General features: G+C 42.8%; 2 protein-coding genes across 10 annotated transcripts in view; one reads left to right on the forward strand and one right to left on the reverse strand.

Annotated features, from left to right (window-relative positions):
* LOC138808449 (ARF GTPase-activating protein GIT2) overlaps window positions 1-16,775 on the reverse strand; it is a 54,463-nt gene extending 37,688 nt beyond the window's left edge. For all 8 annotated transcript variants that reach the window (XM_069994699.1, XM_069994697.1, XM_069994695.1 and 5 more), the window contains exons 1-7: window positions 16,599-16,775; window positions 11,251-11,384; window positions 9,019-9,131; window positions 8,332-8,437; window positions 6,146-6,232; window positions 5,609-5,739; window positions 1,709-1,803 (exon numbers count right to left, since the gene is read on the reverse strand). In XM_069994699.1, the coding sequence (XP_069850800.1) occupies window positions 1,709-1,803; window positions 5,609-5,739; window positions 6,146-6,232; window positions 8,332-8,437; window positions 9,019-9,131; window positions 11,251-11,384; window positions 16,599-16,650 (718 nt within the window). In that variant the 5' untranslated portion in view covers window positions 16,651-16,775. The remainder of the gene's footprint in view (window positions 1-1,708; window positions 1,804-5,608; window positions 5,740-6,145; window positions 6,233-8,331; window positions 8,438-9,018; window positions 9,132-11,250; window positions 11,385-16,598) is intronic.
* A 2,458-nt stretch (window positions 16,776-19,233) lies between these two features.
* Window positions 19,234-22,317, forward strand: part of LOC138808450 (ankyrin repeat domain-containing protein 13A) — a 31,203-nt gene continuing 28,119 nt past the window's right edge. The window contains exon 1 of one of the 2 annotated variants that reach the window (XM_069994700.1): window positions 19,234-19,611. In XM_069994700.1, the coding sequence (XP_069850801.1) occupies window positions 19,516-19,611 (96 nt within the window). In that variant the 5' untranslated portion in view covers window positions 19,234-19,515. The remainder of the gene's footprint in view (window positions 19,612-22,317) is intronic. The other variant, XM_069994701.1, reaches the window with a different exon arrangement.

Consider the following 22,317-nt stretch of genomic DNA (forward strand, 5'->3'; position numbering starts at 1 on the left):
ACATCTGTCAATCTTATTGGTCTTTATAAATAATCTGTTTTTGGTTTCATTGTTTTTTATCTATTTTCCTCTTCCAATTTCTTTGATTCCCACTCTATTATTTCCTGTTTTCTGTGTGCTTTGTGTTTATTTTTTCCTTTTTCAGTTTCTTTGGAGGAAGCTTGATTTTCAACTTTTTTCCCTAGTTAAATCATTTAATGACATAAATTTCCCTATACCATTATGCTAGCTACAATTTGATACTTTCATTTAGTTGAATATATTTTCTAATTTTTCTAATTCTCTTTGAAACTTCCTTTTGGACCCATGGAAGTGTGTTGTTTGATTTCTAAGCAGTTGAATACTTTAAAGTCGATTTCTAGCTTTATTCCAGTATGGCCAGATAATAAAATGCTTTGCGGGCACCTAATTCCTTTAGATTTTCTATGGTCCTTTTAAGCACCAGATGGCTTACCTTGTTCAAGAGCATATGTACTCAGATAGAATATTCTATATCATCCAGAACCAGTTGATTTGGGGTTTGATTAGAACTCCATCTTTACTGTCTACCCTATTGTTATATTTTTAAAAAGATACATGTTGAACCAGGCTGGTGTCTTAGTCCTGTAATCCTTGCTACTTAGAATACTGAGATCATGGTTCAAAGCCAACCTAGGTGGAAAAATCTCTGTGGACATTATACACCAGGGGTTGGCAAACATTTTATATATGTGGCCACACAGTAAATATTTTTTTTTTTGTCGGTCATGGGGCTTGAACTCTGGGCTTGGGCGCTGTCCCTCAGCTCTTCAGCTCAAGGCGAGCGCTCTACCACTTGAGCTACAGCGCCACTTCCGGTTTTCTAGTGGTTTATTGGAGATAGGAGTCTCACGGTCTTTCCTGCCCGGGCTGGCTTTGAACCGCGATTCTCAGATCTCAGCCTCCTGAGTAGCTAGGATTACAGGCGTGAGCCACCGGCGCCCGGCCCACACAGTAAATATTTTAGGCTTTGTAGCAAGCTGCCACAACACGCTATCTATTCAATTCTGCTGCTGTTGTTTGAAAATAGCCATAAATAGGAATAAGTAGGCAGGTATGGTTAGCTTATAATAATTTCATTTAATAAAATGAGTTGGTTCACAGAACATAGTTTGCTCCCTTGTTGCATATTACAAATAGCAAGGCTGGTTAAATGGCAGTTCATTTCTGGACTTTTGTCCATCTTTAGATGGAAGAATACAAATAACAAGGGTTACTGCTTTGCTTTTTCATTGCTAGTCCCATGATGTTTAAGAACTGTAGTACACATTCAGCTTTGATTTGGTTATGTTCTTTGATTCTTCAGTCTCTTCTCTAGAGCTACAACGAAGTTTTAACAACTAAAAATTCAAGGAGACTGGATCAATTTTATATCTTTTACATTAAACTGGAAAAACTACAGTGAAAAAGCTGGGCTTGGTGGCTTATACAGATAATGTTACACCCGTGAGGTGGAAGCAGGAGGTTTCTGAAGTCAGGGCCAATTGGGTTGCATGGTAAGACTCTATCATGAAACAAAACAAAACAATTCTACAGCTCTCTTACCCTTTCAAATAAAAAAAAAAAACTTTATTAACCATTTTCTTTAGGATATGTTAATACAGAGGTTATTAAAAAAAAGTTACCCAACTTGTTTTTCCAGAATGTTCTAGACTTGGAGATGTGGTAAGGTTGTTGTCCTTTTACTCACCTGGTTTCCTGCCACAGAGATAGAAGGCCAGTCTGTCAGTCAGCTCATACTGTATTTCTACAAGGCGCTCTGCCAGTTCATGGTGCCCTCCTTGCCTACCAAAAAAAATCCACAAAGATCCATTGAAACTGCACTAGTCACTGACTTTTGAGTATAACAGTACAAAGACATCCCAAGACACCTGAGCACTTTATCAAACATGATGTTTTAGAATAATCAACCTTTGTCTATAGATTGTTAAGATCTACTTTGAGTTCCACCTTTGCAAACTGGGTTGTTAGTTTTGTTTTTTTTTTTCTTTTTCCACCCCTAGTATCCTCTTTCCTTTATTCTATTCCAAATAGAATACTTAATAAATTTAAGGACTTATGAGAGGGATAAAGACAAACCTCATTTACGTGAGAAAATAAAATTAATGGTTGAGGGTAGAGATTCCCAAAAGTTAATCAGTGTTTCCAGAAAGATACAATGTCCAGGCCTCATCCCTCTGGAAAGCTGAGGACATGGCCCAGTAATAGAGCACTTGCCTAACATGCACAAAGCCTAGCACTACAAAAATTAGACATACACCCAAAAGGTGTCACCTTACTCCTTGGAAATTCTCAATCAGTATTAAATGGGCCCAGGCAGCAAGATTTTGAATGCTCCTTCCCCCAGGTAATTCTGGTGTGCCCAGTCAAGTCTCGGTGACAGTCTAGAAACCTCTTCAAGGACTAATTCAGGAAGAAATAGGCCAACCTACTGAAGAATTCATATATGCAGCTACTTTTACTTCTTTATCTTCAATATCCATGACAAAAAATATTGTCTTTTCTCACTCATGAAATAAATATTTGATTGTCTCCCTCCCCCCCACCCCCTGCTTTTTTTGGTGTTAGTATCTGGACTTGGAATTCAGGGCTTGGAGTTCTCATTTGGCTTTCATTTTTCTTTCTTTCTTTTTTTTTTTTTTGGTCAGTCGTGGGGCTTGAACTCGGCTTGGGTGCTGTCCCTGTGCTCTTTAGCTCAAGGCGAGCGCTCTACCGCTTGAGCCACAGTGCCATATCTGGTTTTCTAATGGTTTATTGGAGATAAGAGTCTTATGGACTTTCCTGCCCGGGCTAGCTTTGAACTGCGATCTTCAGATCTCAGCCTCCTGAGTAGCTAGGATTACAGGCCTGAGACACCGGTGCCTGGTTCGTTTGGCTTTCTTGCTCACAGCTCTCTACCACTTGAACCATATCTCCAGCCCTCCAAATATTTATGTCTCTCAGGATCTTTTAGTAACACAACATATAAATTATTATAAGAGACTACCGTGGGCTTTCTTCTTCAAAGACCAAATATACTTTCAGTTAGTTTCTCTTCTCACCATTCAAGGCACTGCAGACTACCTTCCAATTTAGTGCACATCTTTTTAACATACACATGGTGTTTTCTCTCTTTCTCTCTCTCTCTGCAATACTGATGTTTGAACTCAGGGCCTCAGGCTTTCCGGGGAGGTAGCTCTATCACTTGAGCCATGCTCTAAGCCTTTTTTGCTATTTTGTGTTATTTTTACAGGTAGTCTTGAGTTTTTAGTCTGGGGACAACCTCAGACTTCAATATGTTTATTTATAGCCTCCCTCAAATAGCTGGTACCACAGATAAATACCACCATCATGACCAGGTTATTGGCTGAAATAGGGTCTGACTAATCTATTGCTCAGTCTGGCTTCCAATTGTAACCCTCTAGATCTCCATCTCCTAAGATAGCTGAGATTACATGTATGAACCATCTCACACAGCAGGTTTTTTTGCTTTTGTTTTTTACATTTGTACATCATGACCCCATCTCACAAACAAAAACACATACCATAATGAAAGAGGTGATATCGATCAAGACGCATTGTACTTACAAAATGATTTGTTGAATGGTAACCCCTTTGTACAATTATTTTTTTGCTGTTGTTGTCAGTTGTGGGGCTTGAACTCAGGACCTAAGTGCTGTCCCTGGGCTTCTTTGTGCTCAAGGCTAGCTCCACTTCCAGTTTTTGAGGGGTTAACTGGAGATAATAGTCTCATGAGGACTTTTCTGCCTGGGCCGGCTTTGAACCATGATCCTAAGATCTCAGCCTCCTGAGTAGTTAGGATTTTAGGTGTGAGCCACCAGCACCCAGCTGTATAACTACTTAAATATAATAAAATATAAACAAATTTTCAAAAATTTAAAGAACTACACAGAGATTATCCATATGTTTGCCATAAAAAATTTATAGTTAACCAGGTGCTGGTGGCTCACACCTGTAATCCTAGCTACTCAGGAGGCTGAGATCTGAGGATCAAAAGTCTGTGAAACTCTTATCTCTATTTAACCACCAGAAAACTGGAAGTGGAGCTATGGTTCAAAGTGGTAGAGCACTAGCCCTGAGAAGAAAGGCTCAGAGACAGTGCCCAGGCCCCCAGTTCAAGCCCCATGACTGCAAAAATAAATAAATAAATACCGTTTACCTTTTAGTACACTAAGCACATCTATCTATACCAATGACTAATTTAAAATTTACTTCATTTAAAAAAAAATGTTGGGCTGGGAAGTTGGCTCAGTGGTAAAGCACTTGCCTTGCATGCTTGAGGCCCTGGGTTCGATTACTCAGCACCCATAAGCAAAAAAGCAATCCAGAAGTGGTGCTGTGGCTCAAGTGGTAGAGCGCTAGCCTTGAGCTGAAGAGTTGGGGGGCAGTGCCCAGACTCAGAGTTCAGGCCCACAACCGGACCCAAAATAAAAAAAATGTTAACTAGGGCTGGTGCCATCGCACACCTGTAATCTAGATACTCAGGAGGCTGAGAGCTGAGGATTACAGTTTGAAGTCCACTACAGCAGAAAAGTCTATGAGACTTTTATCTCCAACTAACCTCAAAAAAGCCATTATTGGTGCTGTGGCTCAAGGGCTTGAGCAATAGTCTTGAGCACAAAATCTCAGGAATGTTGCCTAGGCCCTGAGTTGAAGCCCCAGGACCAACAAGCACGTGTGCGTGCGAACACACACACACACACACACACACACACACACACACACACACACACACACACACACACACACACACACACACACACACACACACACACACACACACACACACACACACACACACACACACACACACACACACAGAGAGAGAGAGAGAGAGAGAGAGAGAGAGAGAGAGAGAGAGAGAGAGAGAGAGAGAGAGAGAGAGAGAGAGAGAGAAATTTGGGCTAGGTGTGGTGGTCTACCCTGTAATCACAGCTAGTCAGAAGTCAGTGATCAGGAGGACAGAAATTGGAGCTAGCTCAAAGCAAAATGTTAGCAAGATCCCATCTCAACCAATAAGTCAATGTGGTGGTGCACACTAATGGTCTCAGCTAGGCAGGATTTAAGTATGTGGATCACAGTCCAAGGCTGGCAAAACCACAAAACTCTATCAGAAAGATAAAGAAAAACAGATGGTGATATGACTAAAGTAATAGATCAAGAAGTAGAATAAACATGTGGCATTGAATTCAAACCCTGTTGCCGCACAAAAAAAAAGAGTAGGTATTGTTTTTTGCAGCATTAGGGCTGGAAGCCAAAGCCTTATGTATGCTAGCCAAACACTTACCGTTGATCTTACACCACCAGACCTTTGTAATTCTTAATAACTGACTTATACTCCAACTACAAATCAAACACCATTGTGCCATACAGGATCAAATTAAAAAATGGGAAGCTAAACACAATGGTTTATGATTCTACCCTTCTGTGACTCTGCCAGGCAAACCTTAATAATTTGAAATGTCTTCATTTGCAAAATAAAATATAAATCTTTAAAGGGGTTAAGTATTAATCAATCACAATTTAATGACTTAGCAGTAAGTTATATCCACTGTAAAAGAGAGAAGTGGCAACAATATTGGCCTCCTACCTTGCATAATCAACAGGAGTTTTCCCACTAGAATCCTGGGTACCTGGGTCAGCGCCATATACTGCCAACAACTCAGCTTGTAAAATCTGTCCTGCTTTTGAGGCGACATGGAGTGGGGTGTTTCCTTTTTCCTAAGGATCATTAATTGAAAGTCAAAATTAAAAGGCAACCCTTCTGTACAGTATTTTCACAATAAAAATATATTTTAAAAAATTGGCAAATCACACAATCTGGGAGCTAGTGGCTCATGTTTATAATCCTAGACCTTCAGGAGGCTGAGATCTAAGGATTGCGGATCCAAGCTTGCCCTGGCAGGAATGATTGCGAGCCTCTTTTCTCCAATTACCAAAAACTGAAAGTAGAGCCGTGGTTCAAAGTGGTAGAGCACTAGCCTGAGTAGAAAAGCTCAGGGACAGTTCCCAGACCCTGAGTTCAAGTCCCATGACCGACAAAAATAAATAACAAATTACATAAACTAAAATCTATAAACACTACTCAGTTTCAATTTATTATCAGAATCAATAGGTATTTTCTTACAGGATGAAAGAAGTTGGCCTGGGCTCCTAAAGATAGCAGTCTCAGACAGGTTTCAAGATTCCCTGTTCTCACGCTTGAATGAAGTTGCTAAAATATACACAAAAAACAAACAAACAGAGTATTTGTTAAAAGCATCAGGAATTATGTACCAGAACAGCTGGCAGCCTATTTTAATATGTTACATTAGTAACACATAATCTTTATTTGGCTAAGTATAATAGATGGAACACCCTCTCTCTTGAGCATCAGGTCTTTACTACTGATAAGGAAACCAGAGCTTTGAAACTAGAGCTAATCTGCTAAAAGGCAGGACTCGGTCAAGAAAGTAGCACCATTAGAACCTAAGGGAAAAGCAGTATGAGCAACTACTAGTAACTACTCTTGAGGGACATGAATTTTCAAACCCTATCATCTTCAAGTTTTGTAATCTCGAGAAAGTTCTTTTTTTTTTTTTTCCCCCAGGACTGAGGACCGAACCCAGGGCCTTGCTTGCACTGAGTGGGCGCCTTTCCACTGAGCTAAACCCCCAGCCCCTCGAGAAAGTTCTTTAAGTTGATGAAACCTCAGTTTCCTTATCTCTAAAGTGGTGATAAAGGGCTGAGAATGTGGCTTAGTGGTAGAGTGCTTGCCTGGCATGAATGAAGCCCTGGGTTCGATTCCTCAGTACCACATACACAGAAAAAGCCAGAAGTGGCGCTGTGACTTAAGTAGTAGAGTGCTAGCCTTGAGCAAAAGAAGCTCAGGGACAGTGCCCAGGCCCTGAGTTTAAGCCCCAGGACTGAGAAAAATAAAAAATCTTCAAAGTAGTGATAAAAAAAACTATCAACAGGGCTATTGTAAGAATTCAATAATAAAGAGCCTACCATTGAGCCTAGTACATAGAAAATGCTCAGTGAGGGCTGGGAAGGTGGCTCAGTGGTAGAGCGCTTGCCTTGCATGCCTGAGGCCCTGGGTTCGATTCCTCATCACCACATAAGAAAAAAGAAAAAAGCCGGAAGTGGTGCTGTGGCTCAAGTGGTAGAGCTGAAGAGCTATGGGACAGCACCCAGGCCCAGAGTTCAGGCCCCATGACTGGACCCAAAAAAAAAAAAAAAAAAAAAAGAAAATGCTCAGTGAATTCAGATGCTGTTATAATTAGCTGCTTTCATTGTTATTGAGCCTAGGGCTTTAAATTCTATACTATGTCAACTACAGGTCTCTGCCTCACACCATATCATCATAGAAAAGCTCAACCTTTCAAAACATGAATCTCCTTCCTTCACATCTACCTGGGATTAGCCAAGATATAATAACCTTCATTATAGGAATAATAATAACTACTCTAACACCTACACATAAGTTGGTTTTTTTTTTCCTTGGATATTTTTGTTTTGGTAAAGAGTATTTTGAACTATGACTGGCCAAGCTCTGCGGACATATGTCAAAAGCACTGCTTCAAATAAAAAAGATGCATCTTTTTTCATAGCATCTCTCAAAAACATTCTAAGACCCACATAAAGAATACCATCTGGGGATGGGAATGTGGCTTAGTGGTAGAGTGCTTGCTTAGCATGCATGAAGCACTGGGTTCGATTCCTCAGCACCACATAAACAGAAAAAACTGGAAGTGGCGCTGGAAGTGGCTCAAGTGGTAGATTGCTAGCCTTCAGCTAAAGAAGCTCAGGGACAGTGCTCAGGCCCTGAGTTCAAGCCCCACGACTGGCAAAAACAAACAAACAAAAGGAGAATACCATCTGCTTATACAATAAACCATCTTGTACAGTATAGCTTTCAGTTGTAGCCTACTTTCTGAAAACTCTTCTCACTATGCGACCTAGAACTCTGAAGAACTTAGCCCTCTTCCTTTGCTATTTCGTTCTCTAGTCCTTTTCAGAAACAATCAATCATCCTGTAAACTTTCTCATCTCTTCTAGAAACAAACGTGGCTTCTATTTCCAAATTAAACACAATATAATTTTAAAACCATGTAGGAAAAAAGAAAAGGTTTCTAGACACTCGTTTCCTCTTTGCTCTGTACCTCTATCGGGAGGAATGGCTGTCGTTTAACTTAAGATTAAAGACAAAAATGATTACAAAAAAAGCTGGTATTAAGTGTACAAAAATGAAATTTTGTTCTTCTGTATTCCTTCTATTTTTTCAAGTCACCATACAGCTTGTTTAGAGACTGTATTTTAAATGTGACCCACCTTACTAAGGTCTTTGGCAGTCACACTATCGTCATCACGGCAGGGCAAGCGGTGGACAAATGCTAACATCTGATACTTGGCTCTGATGAATTCTGCTTTATTGGGACTGGTTCAAAAACAAAACAAAACAAAACAACAACAAAAACAGTTCACTTGCAGTTCAGATTCAGCATTTCCCATTCTTTGTATTGTAAGAAGAGGAAGTAACCTGCATCCCCCACCCCCTACTCGAGAATAAAACGAACAAAGATGGAATAGGTTTCAGCAGTGTTGAAGGCCTGAAGTCTGAAAACATACATTAGTCATTATAATGGTGGGTCTGCAGAATAACTGCTTTTTATAGCATGCCTCTTCTCTGTGTAATTTTCTTAATTCACTGTAAACTTAGGAGGAAGTGGCAGTTAGTTCCATCTTACAGGTGAGGAATTAGGCGGAATGGTGTTCCAAACTAGATTTCCTCTTCTTTTTAAGTCTGATTACAAGCAAGTCTTGGCCCCCAAGTGGTGAGATCCCTAACTCATGTCAGGTAGCCATGGAGAAGTGGAAGGGTCCTGCCTGCTTCAGTCCAAGCTTCCAGCAGCTGCCCCGCCCTGCCTCCCCTTGTGGAGGCTGATCAAAAATAGCTGCACTTTCAGCACACCCCATTTGTTGTGAAGAAACAGAAGTATTTATAAACATTCCACTCACTGTACTTTATCCTGTGGATTAGCTTTACGTCTTCCACTCATAATAGAGGCAGGGTCCAGCAAAGAATGCTCCCATATAGAGTTAGCACCATTGTTATACAAGGTCTCAACCATCTAAAATGAAGCAGTATGAAATTGTGTATCTTAAATTCTTTCCACAAATATTTGAAGGGAATCAGTGACAGAAATTATAAATACTAACATGTTTAGCATACCATTCATATCATTGTTTTCTGATTTTAGAGTGCGGAAGACCCTATGCAGGATTCAATTCCAACAAGCGGGATAGCTAAATCCATAAATGGGTTTGGCTGTACTGTACACATACAAACACAGAAGTAGATAAAAGAAGTATAAACTTTGACACCAGTAACTTGTTTCCCAAGCCTGAACAAATACTGTTTTACTCACATACGCTGAATACTATTCACTTACTTTTCTTAAAATATACACATTTTAAAGAACTTTTATTAACAACTATGATCTGATGTACCAGTAGTTTTGTATGCAACCATTAAAGCAAATATTGAGTATAGTATGCATCTTGAGTAACACTGCTGGCTTATGGTTCTTAGGATTTTTTTTGTTTTGTTTTGGTCTGTCATGGGGCTTGAACTCAGGAACAAGGTACTGTCCCTGAGCTTTTTTACTCAAGGCTAGCACTCTACCACTTGAGCTACAGCTCCACTTCTGGCTTTTTGGTGGTTAGTTGGAGATAAAGAGTATCATGGACTTTGCTGTTCAGGCTGGCTTTGAACTACAATCCTCAGATCCTCAGCCTCCTGAGTTGGAAGGATTACAGGCTTGAGCCACAGTACCTGGCCAGTGTGGCTTTTTAAATAGATCTAAGAGCAATGCATTCCTTTACACATGAGAGTAGGCTATTGGAAGCGTCTAAACAAAATATCTAAGCAAACAACATCTCAATTTCATTTCAAAGAATGACACTTAAATGACCCCATCTGCTTTTCACATTTATATCAGAGATCCAAACCCATGTGCACTGGTCCCTGGTTCATTCAGGCAAGTTAAAAGGAAATGGTATGCAGCTGCCACAGAAGACAAATAAAGCAAAACACATTTAATCAATTTCCAAGAGAACTTGAATACATATCCAACATAGAAGTACAGGTGATGTGACATCAGAACTGAAATAAGAGTCCATTCAACAAAGTATTAGGCATGCCATCAAAACATGTAACCTTAATTTGGTCTTTGACTAGTTAATGACAGCTTTAAGAAAATTTAAGTAAAATGTTTCAGAAATTTCATTGGAATTCTGGTCCAACTAAGTAGAAAAAAAAAAGTTTTTAAAAGTATTAGCAGGTATTCAGGAACAGAATATTAGTAAGAAGTTTCTCAGGATACTGGTGGCTCACTCCTGTAATCCTAGCTACTCACAAGGCTGAGATCCAAGGATCACAATTCAAAGCAGCCTAGGCACAAAGTCTGTAAAACGCTTATCTCTAAATTAACCACCCCAAAACTGGAAGTGTAACTGTAGCTCAAAGTGGTAGAGTGCTAGCGTTGAGCAAAAAAGCTCAGAGACAGTGCCCCAGGCCGTGAGTTCAAGCCCCAGGACTAACAAAAAACATTAAAATAAATAAAATTTCTCAGGAAGTAGTGTTCAGAACACTGAGCACACAGTATGTGGGAAGATTGACTATAAACTATTTCTAGTAACAGTTTAGAAAGTCAGCAGAAAAATACTATTGAAAATTCTACTTGCATATTTTAAATGTTAGATTTCTATTTATTTATCTCTGCATAAAATTGAACCTTTGGGCTGGGAATATGGCTTAGCGGTAGAGGGCTTGCCTAGCAAGCATAAAGCCATTGGTTTGATTCCTCAGTACCACATACACAGAAAAACCCAAAAGTGGTACTGTGGCCCAAGTGATAGATTGCTAGCTTTGAGCAAAAAGAAGCTCAGAGACAGTGCCCAGGCCCTGAGTTCAAGCCCCAGAACTGGCAAAAAAAAAAAAAAAAGAAAAAAAAGAAAAAAAGAACCTTTGGTACAAGATTTATGTCAGGAGAGAAAAAAGTCCTAAATGAGGAATTCAGTACTGGAAAATATTTAGTCTATATGTGGAATTAATGGGCAAAGCACTTCTATTCAATTATGATGCAAATAGTTTATGAGACCTAAGAAGTACATGAAGAGAAATCTTGTTTGTTAACAAAACAAGCCTTCAAACATAAATTATGAATTGTAAGAACTCTTATCCTTTACCTGAAGCAGTGTTGGAGGCCACGGCGTGTGTTTAAGATGCCTTACTTGGGAGATATGACGCCCTAGACTCCGATGAACGCTGCAACACTCGTCACATATAAAAGTTCCCCTATTTACTGATGCCCAGGAAGGATCTGGAAGAGAATGAAATCTCATTGGCAAGGATCCCAGTGCTACTATATTTCAAGAAGGCAAAAGATGACTTAGGTTTTTTCCTGTGTGTTTCCCCAACCCCAACCCCCCCACCCCAGAAAAACAAGGCATTTTGTTTGGTATACTCACTAACATATCAAGCTGGAGATCTTGTCTGCTGATACCACCTACCTTGGCTGACCAGGTAAATTGTTAGCTGAAACTAACAGCCTCAAATAAGCAGCTACTTTCTTTCTGGTTTAGGGATACAGTCTATAACCTGATTATGGATCTACAATCTCAGATGTATGTACTTTCATTATGTCAGAGAAGCAAATTGAGAGAATACAGATGAATCATTCTGGCTTCATCTCCACATAGAGCAAAACAATATAATTTTGATTATCCACCTAGTGGTATCTACAGTAAACAGAGAAACAACTGCTGCCCCAACCCACTGGAAGAAGTCAACACATCTATCTGCTAACAGAAAGCTGTGAGTAACAGAACTATAAAACCACTCAGCTGCCATGGTCTGAGGACAGGGAAATATGGCCCCCTCCACTAGGCAATGCTCTTTGATTACCACTGTTTTAAGCAAACTTCAGAGTCTAAGCTTACAACTGATGGGGGGGGAGGAGGAAGGAGTAAATTTTTTTTTTTTGTCACAGTGGGGCTTGAACTCTGGGTCTATGCCCTATCCCTCAGCTTTTCAGCTCAAGGCAAGCATGCTACCACTTGAGCCACAGCTCCACTTCCAGTTTTCTGAGTGGTTTATTAGAGATAGAGTCTCATGGACTTCCTTGCCCGGACTGGCTGTGAACCATGATCCTCAGATCTCAGCCTCCTGAGAAGCTAGGATTACAGGCATGAGCCACCAGCGCCCAGCTGTATACAATACTTACTTATCCTTTCAAATCCCACAGAATTTCATTAGACCTTCTTTCAAACAAGGAATAATTTACATCAGGCAAACAGGGGGAATCTGAGCACTTAGAAGCCCAAATATTTACAGACAAGCCTCGCACACTTCATCAGATTCACAGAGGGGTGATAGTAGGTGCCACTCAAACTGCCTAGTCTAAGGGTTATATTTTAAAATTCTTCAATTGTCCACAAAAATCTCTAAAATGCATTCACATCATCTTTACCATTTTTTGGTAACCATTTATCCAAACCCTTTCATGAACCATATAATGAAAAGTTATGGGATTTCAATCAGACAAATCGTAGGAGCCAGAAAGTGTAGTGGTAAAGAGGCTGGATCTGGGGCCAGGAAGGTGGTTCAGCAGTAGAGTGCTTTCCTCGCATGCATGAGGCCCTGGGTTCAATTCCTCAGCACCACATAAACAGAAAAAAAGGCAGAAGTGGCACTGTGGCTCAAGTGGTAACGTACTAGCCTTGAGCTGAAGAGCTCAGGGACAGTGCCCAGGCCTAGAGTTCAAGCCCCATATCTGACCAAAAAGAAAAAAAGAGGCTGGATCTGGAGACAAGCAGTCCATGCTTTGAATCCCAACTCGGACACTTATTGCACAGTAATCTAAGGCAAGTTACTATTTTTGAGTGTATTCCCTGTATGTTAAATAAGTATAAAACACATCACAGGGAGATGACAATATAAAGAGCAAGTAAATGGCCTCTATACATCAATACTCAGTAATGTTAGCCGTTAGAGCTTTTGTGAATTATTTTCTAAAAAACTAAAATGATCATTGGAGAAAGTTTATGGTTGGAAATACTTACAATATTGAATATTTCATGTGAACACCGTACAATTCCAGTGGAAATATTAGTGGAGTTTCCAGGTAATTCCAAGTTTGTTATACTTGAATAAATTTAAAACATAAACATATAGGTAGGCACTGGCAGCTCATTAGGAGGCCAAGATCTGAGGATTAAGATCCAAAGCCAGTCTTGGCAGAAAAATTATGAGACTCTTATCTCCAACTAACTACTAAAAAGCTGGAAATAGAGCTGTGGCTCAAGTAGTAGAGCCTAGCCCTTAATGCGGGGGGGGGGGGGGGGGTGTAAGGGAGCGCTAAGGGATAGCCTGGGTTCTAGCTAGGTTCTGACAAACACACGCACATACACAAACACAATCAGGAACGTGGCTCACCATTTGCCAAGCTTTTGTGAGGATTGTCCCCAGGACACAGACACACATATAAATAAACTAAATTTTAAAAAAACAAACTGCTGGGCATGGTGGTGTACAGCACTCAGGAGGCTGAGACAAGAGGATCTGGAGTTTGAGCCTCCCTGGGCTCCATGATGAGACCTTGATTCAAAAAAGAAAAAAAATGTACCAGGTACTGGTGGCTCATATGTGTAATCCTCAGGAGGCTAAGATCTCAGGATTTCTGTTCAAAGCCAGCCAGAACAGAGAAGTTCAAAAGACTGTCTCCAATTAACCAGCAAAAAAGCTGCACTGAAGGGGTGGCTCAAGTGGTAGAGCATCAGCCAAGAGCAGAAAAAGCTCAATGAGAGTACAAGGTCTGAGATGAAACTCCAGTACTGGCACACTCACATGTGTGTGTGTTGGCACACACACACAAAAATTAGTCAATTAGATCTTAAAAGTAAATAAGATATCATAGTTAAATGCTTCCATAAATCATTCAGTGACATAACCATGAATACTCCGATGTCATCCTTAAGTTACCTTTTTTTCCCCTTAGATAGGAAACATTAAGATGAAGAATCCCTTATAAAGACACATAAAAACATGGAACTAGAGGCATGGTAAAGCTCCAGCCATGAACAAAAAAACAGCAAGAGCTTGAGGCTGAGTTCAAGCCTCAGTATCAGCAGACACACACACATACACACACACACACACACACGCACACATATACATCTTAGGCAAGAACATAATTTTTTACAGGTAGTACTACTGACAAGATTGAAAGCAGGGCTGGGAATGTGGCTCAGTGGTAGAGTGCTTGCCTTGCAGGCATGAGGCACTGAGTTCGATTCCTCAGCACCACATAAGCAGAAAAAGCTGGATGTGGTGCCGTGGCTCAAGTTGGTAGAGCGCTAGCCTTGAGCTGAAGAGCTGAAGGACAGCGCCCAGACCCAGAGTTCAGGCCCCATGACTGGCAAAAAAAAAAAAAAAAAAAAAAGATTGAAAGCATAATTTTGCTTTGCACATAATATTCTTGGAGAAATTAACAGGAACAAGATGATAAGGATTTAACATATATTAAACGAGGTTCTCTGTTAATAATTTAATCATCATAAATCAGAATCCACAGGAAGAATATTAACATAGAAAAAACAAAACTGAGTACATATGAATGAGGCTGGATGAAAGCTTAGTTTACCTGGATGTTTTATGCTGAGACTATTGAATGTGGCATGTACAGACACCACAAATCATTTTCAAAAATGTGCCTTCTCAAATCTTAGGAAATTCTATATGAAAGAAAGTAGGCCCATTAGCATTTTCTGGGAGAAGACCTCAGCATCAGTATCTCAAAGGTAGCTATTTCACTAGGACAATGCAGAAAAGGCAGCATAAATTCCTAGCTACTCAGTTCACAGAGCATTTCAAGGTAGCCTCATTATATTCAAAACAGGAAGGAAGTGACTCAAGTCCCTGTAGATTAGACATTCAAGACAACTAAAACCATACAATGGAAGAGAAACTCTTCTGAAAAGCACAAAACACTCCAAAAGTGAAAGATAGCACTTCAGAATGCCAATGGAGAAGCAAATTTACCTTTGCCCCAGATAATCCCTTGAGAAGTAGAAGACTATGGATCTCAAGAGGAAGTCTGACATTAGACACATGTGAATCCAATGCATCACAAAAAGTTCAACTGAAAACAGGCAAGAAAAGGAAGTGGAACAAAGAAAAAAAAAGTTTTCTCTAAACATATCTTTTGCAGAGAACCATGGAGTTTGTATAAACTTGGTTTATAAAAACACCTCTTTCAAAAACTCATCCTGTGAAGAAAACCGTTACCACCACCTGCAGTACTCAAGCCATGAAATAATCATATGGGTTGAGTTATCACAGTACTATTTAAAATCAAGTCTTTCCTTCTAAATGACAAGGCGAAAATCAGAACAGCTGCAAAGGCACTGCTGTTCAATGATTTAATTAAGATGGTTTATTGGACATTGGTGTGCCAAGAAAGCCACCTGACATTTAAATCACTTCAAACTCAAATCTAATAGGTCCAAGGATGAAAAACAACATAGACTGTGCAAGATCTATCACTTTGGGCCCAACTGTTAAAACAGATCGGATCTTTAAATCCAGTTATTCTGCCTTGGAAAAAGTGGCTGCGGCTTTTCGAAGCCCCTAACATGTTTACATCACCAGTGACTGTGTTTGGTAAGTTGTAATTAATGTTGTAGCTTCGAATGAAACTCTAGCTTTATGGCACTGAAACGGAATAACATAATACGAAAGAGGACCCAAAACAAAACAAAACTTAGGTGGCTCCTAAGAGTATCCATTGACTCTTCTTAACCACTGAGCATTGTGTTCCCACTTATCCCCATCGGAAAAAATGAGGAAATCAAGGCTCTGGAGAAGAGAAGTCACGAATCCAAGGTCATCCAAAAGCAACATTTAGTGTGAACCTAGGCCCTTCGGATCCACTAAACTTAAGCCATGCGTGGGCTCCTAAGTGCTGATTACTGTCCACGAGACCCCGACGCGGAGCTTCTCCCCGTGGAGAGGGGCTGCCGGGAGGTCCGGAGCAGGGCAGTCCTCACCGGGGACCCTCCCTCCACAAGGGAATCCGGGAAAGTCTCAGTTCAGGGTCGCCTTTCGGGGTCCGAGGGGGTGCGTCCGGATAGTGGTGACACCTGCAGCCTGGGGGGGGGGGGAGCCGCAGCAGGGAGAACGCCCGCATTTTACTTCTGTAAATTAGCCTTCCCGTGGATTGCCCAAACCCTTCCTGTCAGGGAGCGGCTCCAAGCCCGGCCTCGGCCCCGCCGCCTCCCTGGCCAGCCTGGAACCGAGCGAGGGGCTAGACCGAGGCGGCGAGAGGGAGCAGCGGGCGGCGGCCCCCAGCCCGGCCGGCTGACAGGCCCGGGACCAGTCCCGTCCCAAGGCCACCCCGGGGCTCCACTAACTAGAACCCCGGCCTCGGAGTGCGGGGCTCGGCTGCAGGACCCACCCGGCCCGAGGGGGCGGCCCCGGGGATGGGGGTCCGGGCCGGGAGAGCAAGAAGGGAGCGGGCCCGGCTGCTGAGACTCACCCGGCCCACTGCAGTCAGCACACACGTCGCTGCTCCGGAGCCGCTTCGACATGGCTCCAGCCTCCACCTGCCGGGACCCAGGGACCCCAGGACAGCCAAGGCAACTGCGGCTGAGGCGGCGGCAGCGCTTCCGCTCTAACGGGTCGCGGCGGCAGCGCTGGCAGCGGCGCCTCTCCCCTCAGCGCCTCACAAGCCGCAGCGCAACGCGCACGCGCGGGGCGGGGCCTGCCTGCGATTGGCAGGCCATGTGACCGGAAAGGGCATGCTTCCTGATTGCCATCTTGAGTGAGGGCAGGTGCCTGATCCAGCATCCTCTGTGAAGGCTACATGTATTTGGATCTTCCTTGCTAGAAGAAGTTCTCCTGCTCCCAGCTCGGATTCCTAACAGAGGAAGCAGCACTATCTTATGACAGACCAGTACCACAGTATCACAAAGACAAGTTCCTTTAATCAACAAATACTTGAGTACTTAATATATTCTACACACTGTTCCAGAGAGCTTATGTTCTATTGAGGTAGATCTACAATAGAATAAGTAAAATACTTCATGGCTAAGGGGAAATGGAGTAAGTTATGAGAAAATGAGGTATGTTTGCTCCATGGTAAAGCCTTCAATTAATCATAGCTCCTATTATTCTCCATATTATCCTTGTTTCATAATTTCTACTTGGGATTCAAGAATTAGAATAGCTAACCTAGAATGATTAACCAGATGCTATGAGTAAAATACAATAAAATGAGATTAGTGGGAAAATAGGTGAGCCTAACTAGTGAATAGTTATGTTACCTTTTGTTTCTTTGCTTCTGTTGGTACTGAGATTTGAACCCAGGAAGGGACTCTACCAATTGAGCCACACACACAGTCCTGCATGCATTACATGTAAACACAACTATGACCTTTGTTCAGCAAATACTGGATGCTTCCTGCAGGTCAGCTACTGTTTTGGTTTTAGGTAAGTCAAATAGATGTGGCCACTGCCATTGTGGTGTTTCAGACTAATGATACTTTAGAAGTGTTGATTAAGCATGGGATGTTGAAAAGAAATGAATAAGTATCGTAAGACTTTTGAAAGAATGAGATGTCCCAAGAGGAGGCTTCAGCAGTGTTAGTGTAGAGTTCGTCTCTCCAGTGATAAGTGTGTATGTAATATAGAAATAAACATGTAATTTCCACACTTTCCACAGTTAGAGCCTCTGGGTGTCATCCAAATGTTCCTGTACCCTGTTTTAGCTCAACTCACAAATCTTCTGGGCTCCAATCCACACGGGTGGAAAATGGATTAGAACAGGATTCTTCGACAGCTGTTGCAGTCATCTGAAAAGCTTAATGGAAATAATGCAGAAAAGGCAAGAGGAATGTTTTCAGGATGCATGGAATAATTTTACTCAGCTATGTGGTCTAGTTATAGACAGCTGGACAGAAGGACTTGGTTTTCATTGAGTCAAGGATGAATTTTAAGTTTTGCAAACTGGATTAGTCCTTTGAGTCATAACCCCAAATCCAATTTTGGCTAGCTTAAAAATGGTACTCAAGTGTGCTGATGGCTCACACCTGTAATCCTAGCTACTTGGGAGGTTGAGATCTGAGGATCACAGTTTGAGGCCAGCCTGGCCAGGAAAGTCTGTGAAACTCTTATTACCAATTAACCATCAAAAAGCCAGAAGTGCCCTCTGTACAGTATTTACACACACACACACACACACACACGCCAGAAGTGGAGCTGTGATTCAAATGGTTGAGCACAAGACTCGAGTGAAAAGGCTAAGGGACCAGTGTCTAGCGACTGAGTTCATGCATGCCCTCCTCACACACACACTGGTACACATGTGGAATAAACCACCCCTGGAGGTAACTAAATCATAACATTGGAATATAGAACAGTGTTTCTCTGGAAATTTCTGGAGTTGTGTTTTGAGGCTAGGGAGGCTTGAGCTGTTCATTATCCTACGAAGCATTGGATAACTTGCACGTGAGACTCTTTCCTACACTAAACTACCAAAAAACCCGGAAGGGAAGCTGTGGTTCACGCACTAGAACACTAGCCCTCAGCAAAAAAGGCCTGGAACAGCACCCAGGCCCTGAGTTCAAGCCAAAAAAAATAAATAAAAATGTTCCAAGGCTGAGAAATATAAAAAGGTAGATCTATTATTATTCAGCTACCTGAAGCCACTTCCCTAGGGTTTTAAAGATCCACCTTTGAAAATTATTTGGTGTTGCCCACTTCCAAAATGGCTCCTGACCAGTCATGGAAGGATCTGCACTGATCCAAAAAGCTGGCAAGGATGCCAGTAGCCAGAATGGTTTGGTCCAAGCCGCTGTTGTCATCTCCCCCCACCCCTCCACTGCAGAGTCAATGGAAGAGGCCCAGTTGTGGAGCGAACCAACTCAGGCGCCTCGAGCAGGAGGGTTATTTCCTCGTGACGGGTAAAACTGAGCTTTCCTCCTTGAGATCTTGAGCCAACTCCGAGAACTGAAGATTTTCCTCGTGCTTTCATTACGATTCGTGGTGTGGGATTGGCGATGGGTGGGATCGGGTGGATCTGGGATTCGTTGCAGGTCCTTGTCCCCGCCCCCCACCTCGGTGCGCAGTGGTTCGCTCTCCGTACTTCCCAGTTTGGGGCAGTTCGGGTCGCAGAAGTCGGTTCCGGAGCTGTCAGCGAGGGCGCGAGCGCGTCGGGGCGCGGGGTGGGCGCGGCCGACCCGGTCCCCGACCCGGCCCGCGACCCCTGGCCTTTCGCGCGCCCCGCACCCGCTTGCCAGGCGGCGGACGGAGTATCGCTCTCTTCGTCCGTCCGCTTGCCGGAGTTCTCTAGATCGGCAGCCGCCGGACGGACGAACAGACAGGCAGACGCCGGAGACCCCTCCCGGGTTGAGGCTCGTGGGCCGGCCGGCCATCCGGGCCGCGGCATCCTCGCCATGTCCTCGGCCCGCGACGCCCGCGGTCAGTTTCCCCTGCACCTCCTGGTCTGGAACAACGACTACCGGCAGCTGGAGAAGGAGCTGCGGGACCAGGTGAGGAGGGGGCGGAGGGAGCCGGGTGGTTGCCAGCCTTCAGTGCCGAGGGGTCTCGCCCTCGCCTTCGGCTTTGCGATCGTGGGACAGTAATCACAGTAGGGCACGTATGGGGCGCTTGCTGTATGCCAGGCCCTGTGCCGAGGGCTTTTCTTCTTCTCCTCTTTTGTCATTATCCTTGTAACCTTGCCAAGAACGCCAGGGGGTAGGCAGAGAGGTAGGTAGGGAGGTAGTAGGTAGATAGGTAGGTAGGTAGGTAGGTAGGTAGATAGGTAGGAAGGTAGGAAGGTAGGTAGGTAGGTAGGTAGGTCGGTGAGAAGTGTTGGTATTATTCTATCTGACTGGGAAAGAAACTGAGGCTCCCAGAGGTTAGTTGCTGCCACTCTGTTCATTAATACCAAGTCGGCATTTTATCTCAGGGCGGCTAGCTGCAGAATTCAGTCTTAACCAACTGCCTCAAAGACTTAGGAACCACACACACACACACACACACACTCACACACACACCGTATTCCACCCATTCTTTCGAGAAAGAGTTTGGTTCTTGTTTTTTCTTTTCTTTTTTTTTTTTTTTTTTAAGACCAGGTTTTAACTTGCCCTGTGACCTTGGGCATGGCTTTTTTTTATTGTGAGGCCCGTAATAACAGATTTTTAGAATGAGGAAGTTGATGGGGATGTATGCAAACTCAGTACTGGACTCTATTATTGATGATTCTAGGGGGGAGGTGGGAGGGGGAGGCTTAGCAATAAGCAATTAACAAGCTTTCAGGGAGGCTGGTCCATGGGAAAGTTTGAGAATCATTGGTGCTCAGGGTCCTTTAAAATCCCTTCCTGTTCTAACATGTTTTGATTCTTTATCTTTTATTTATTGCCATCTTTCTAAAGAAGTGGTTTTCAGTTGGAGGCGGATTTTGACACAGAGAGAGAGGGGGGAGGAAGAGAGGAAGAGGGAGGGAGGGAGGGAGAGAGAGAGAGAAGAGAGAGCGAGAGAGAGCGCCCCACCTCTCACCCTGACATTTGGTAATGTATGGAGACATTTTTGGTGGTACCTGAGGAGGAGGGGCTGCTGTACTGGTATCTTAGTTGAGTCAAGGCCAGGGATGCTGCTAGTCCCACAATGCACTAGGCAGCCACCCTCAGCAGGGAATTAATCTGTTCTGAATGTCATAGTACCTTGGAGAAACCTTGTTTTAAAGGCCAGCAACTCCAGTTGGTGTTGGTACTCTCTAGTTACAAACTAACAAATTCAGGAAGTAGGATAAGGATTTGTAACTGCTCCTGAGATTAAGTATAATTCTTTTTTTTTTTTTGGGTCCAGAAGTGGGGCCTGAACTCTGGGCCTGGGCGCTGCCCTTCAGCTCTTCAGCTCAAGGCTAGCATTCTACCACATGAGCCATAGCTCCACTTCCGGCTTTTTCTTTTTGCTTATGTGGTGCTGGAGAATCGAACCCAGGGCCTCAGGCATGCAAGGCAAGCTCTCTACCACTGAGCCACCTTCCCAGCCCCTTAAGTATAATTCTTATCTTTAGCTCCATTCATTTTATCCAGAGTGTTAAAGACCTGCTTTTGAATGGCTTCAAATTGACCCTGTAATAATTGTCACGAACTTTTAGAGGAAAGGGAGTCTTGGTTCTCTTCAGGTTGGTAAAAAATTGTGCAAGGTCAGCGTCACCCCATTTGACCCATTATTGCTAAGTGTGTGCTTGCAGCCTGCCATGTTTATTTAAAGTTGGTTAAGCATCTGCTGGCTGTCAAAAAGTCTTTTCTTTTTTCATCTAAAAAAGAATTCCACACTGGGCAATGGAGCTACCTGCCTATGATCCAGACAACTCTGGAGGCTGAGGCAGGAAGATGTATCTTGGAGGCTCACCTGGACACTTTAGCAAGACCCTGTCTTAGAAAAAAAAATAGCAGAGCAAGGTTTTATAAGAGTCACTGTAATCAATTAGATGACACAGTAACTATTTAATTGTTAAGGTGATATGGCACATGCCCCTAGACAAAATGACTCACCTTTAGGTATCCCAGTATACCTGATGATTTAATTCTTATTCTATTTCTAGACATGGCCCAGAGCCAGGGCAGTCTCCAAGATTTTTTTTACTCTTCCCCCCTCACTGCCCCTATCTTCAGGCTTGAACTCTAGGTCTGGGCACTGTTCCTCAGCTCTTCAGCTCAAGGCAAGCACTCTACCACTTGAGCCACAATGCCACTTCCCATTTTCTGGTGGTTTATTGGAGCTAAGAGTCTCATGGGTTTTCCTGCCCAGACTGGCTTTGAACTGCAATTCTCAGATCTCAGCCTCCTGAGTAGCTAGGATTACAGGCATGAGCCACTGGCACCTGGCTTACTCTTACATCTGTGTCTCACCATTTCTATCCTGGTGCATGCCTATGACCTATGATCTCAGCTTCACTTGAAGCTGACATGGGAGAAACACAAGCTTGAGGCCAGCCTGGCAACATACAAGGAGTGTTAGGTGCAGCTTAGTGGTAGACACTTGCCTAACAATCCAAAGAGGGAAGTAAACAACCCCAATAGTTCTGGTTTTTAGGGGACAGAAATTTTTATCTGTACCTTTCATTATTGTTGCTGCCCCGCTTATGCAATATTAAAAAAATGAGAGAATTAACGTCCTACTGAATAAAAAAAGTTTCATTATCATTAAACCACACTTTTTTTTTTTTAACTGGTGCTGGTACTGGA

Source organism: Dipodomys merriami, unplaced genomic scaffold, assembly GCF_024711535.1.
Source record: "Dipodomys merriami isolate MVZ:Mamm:240054 unplaced genomic scaffold, mDipMer1.0.p SCAF_45, whole genome shotgun sequence".
NCBI lineage: Eukaryota > Metazoa > Chordata > Mammalia > Rodentia > Heteromyidae > Dipodomys > Dipodomys merriami.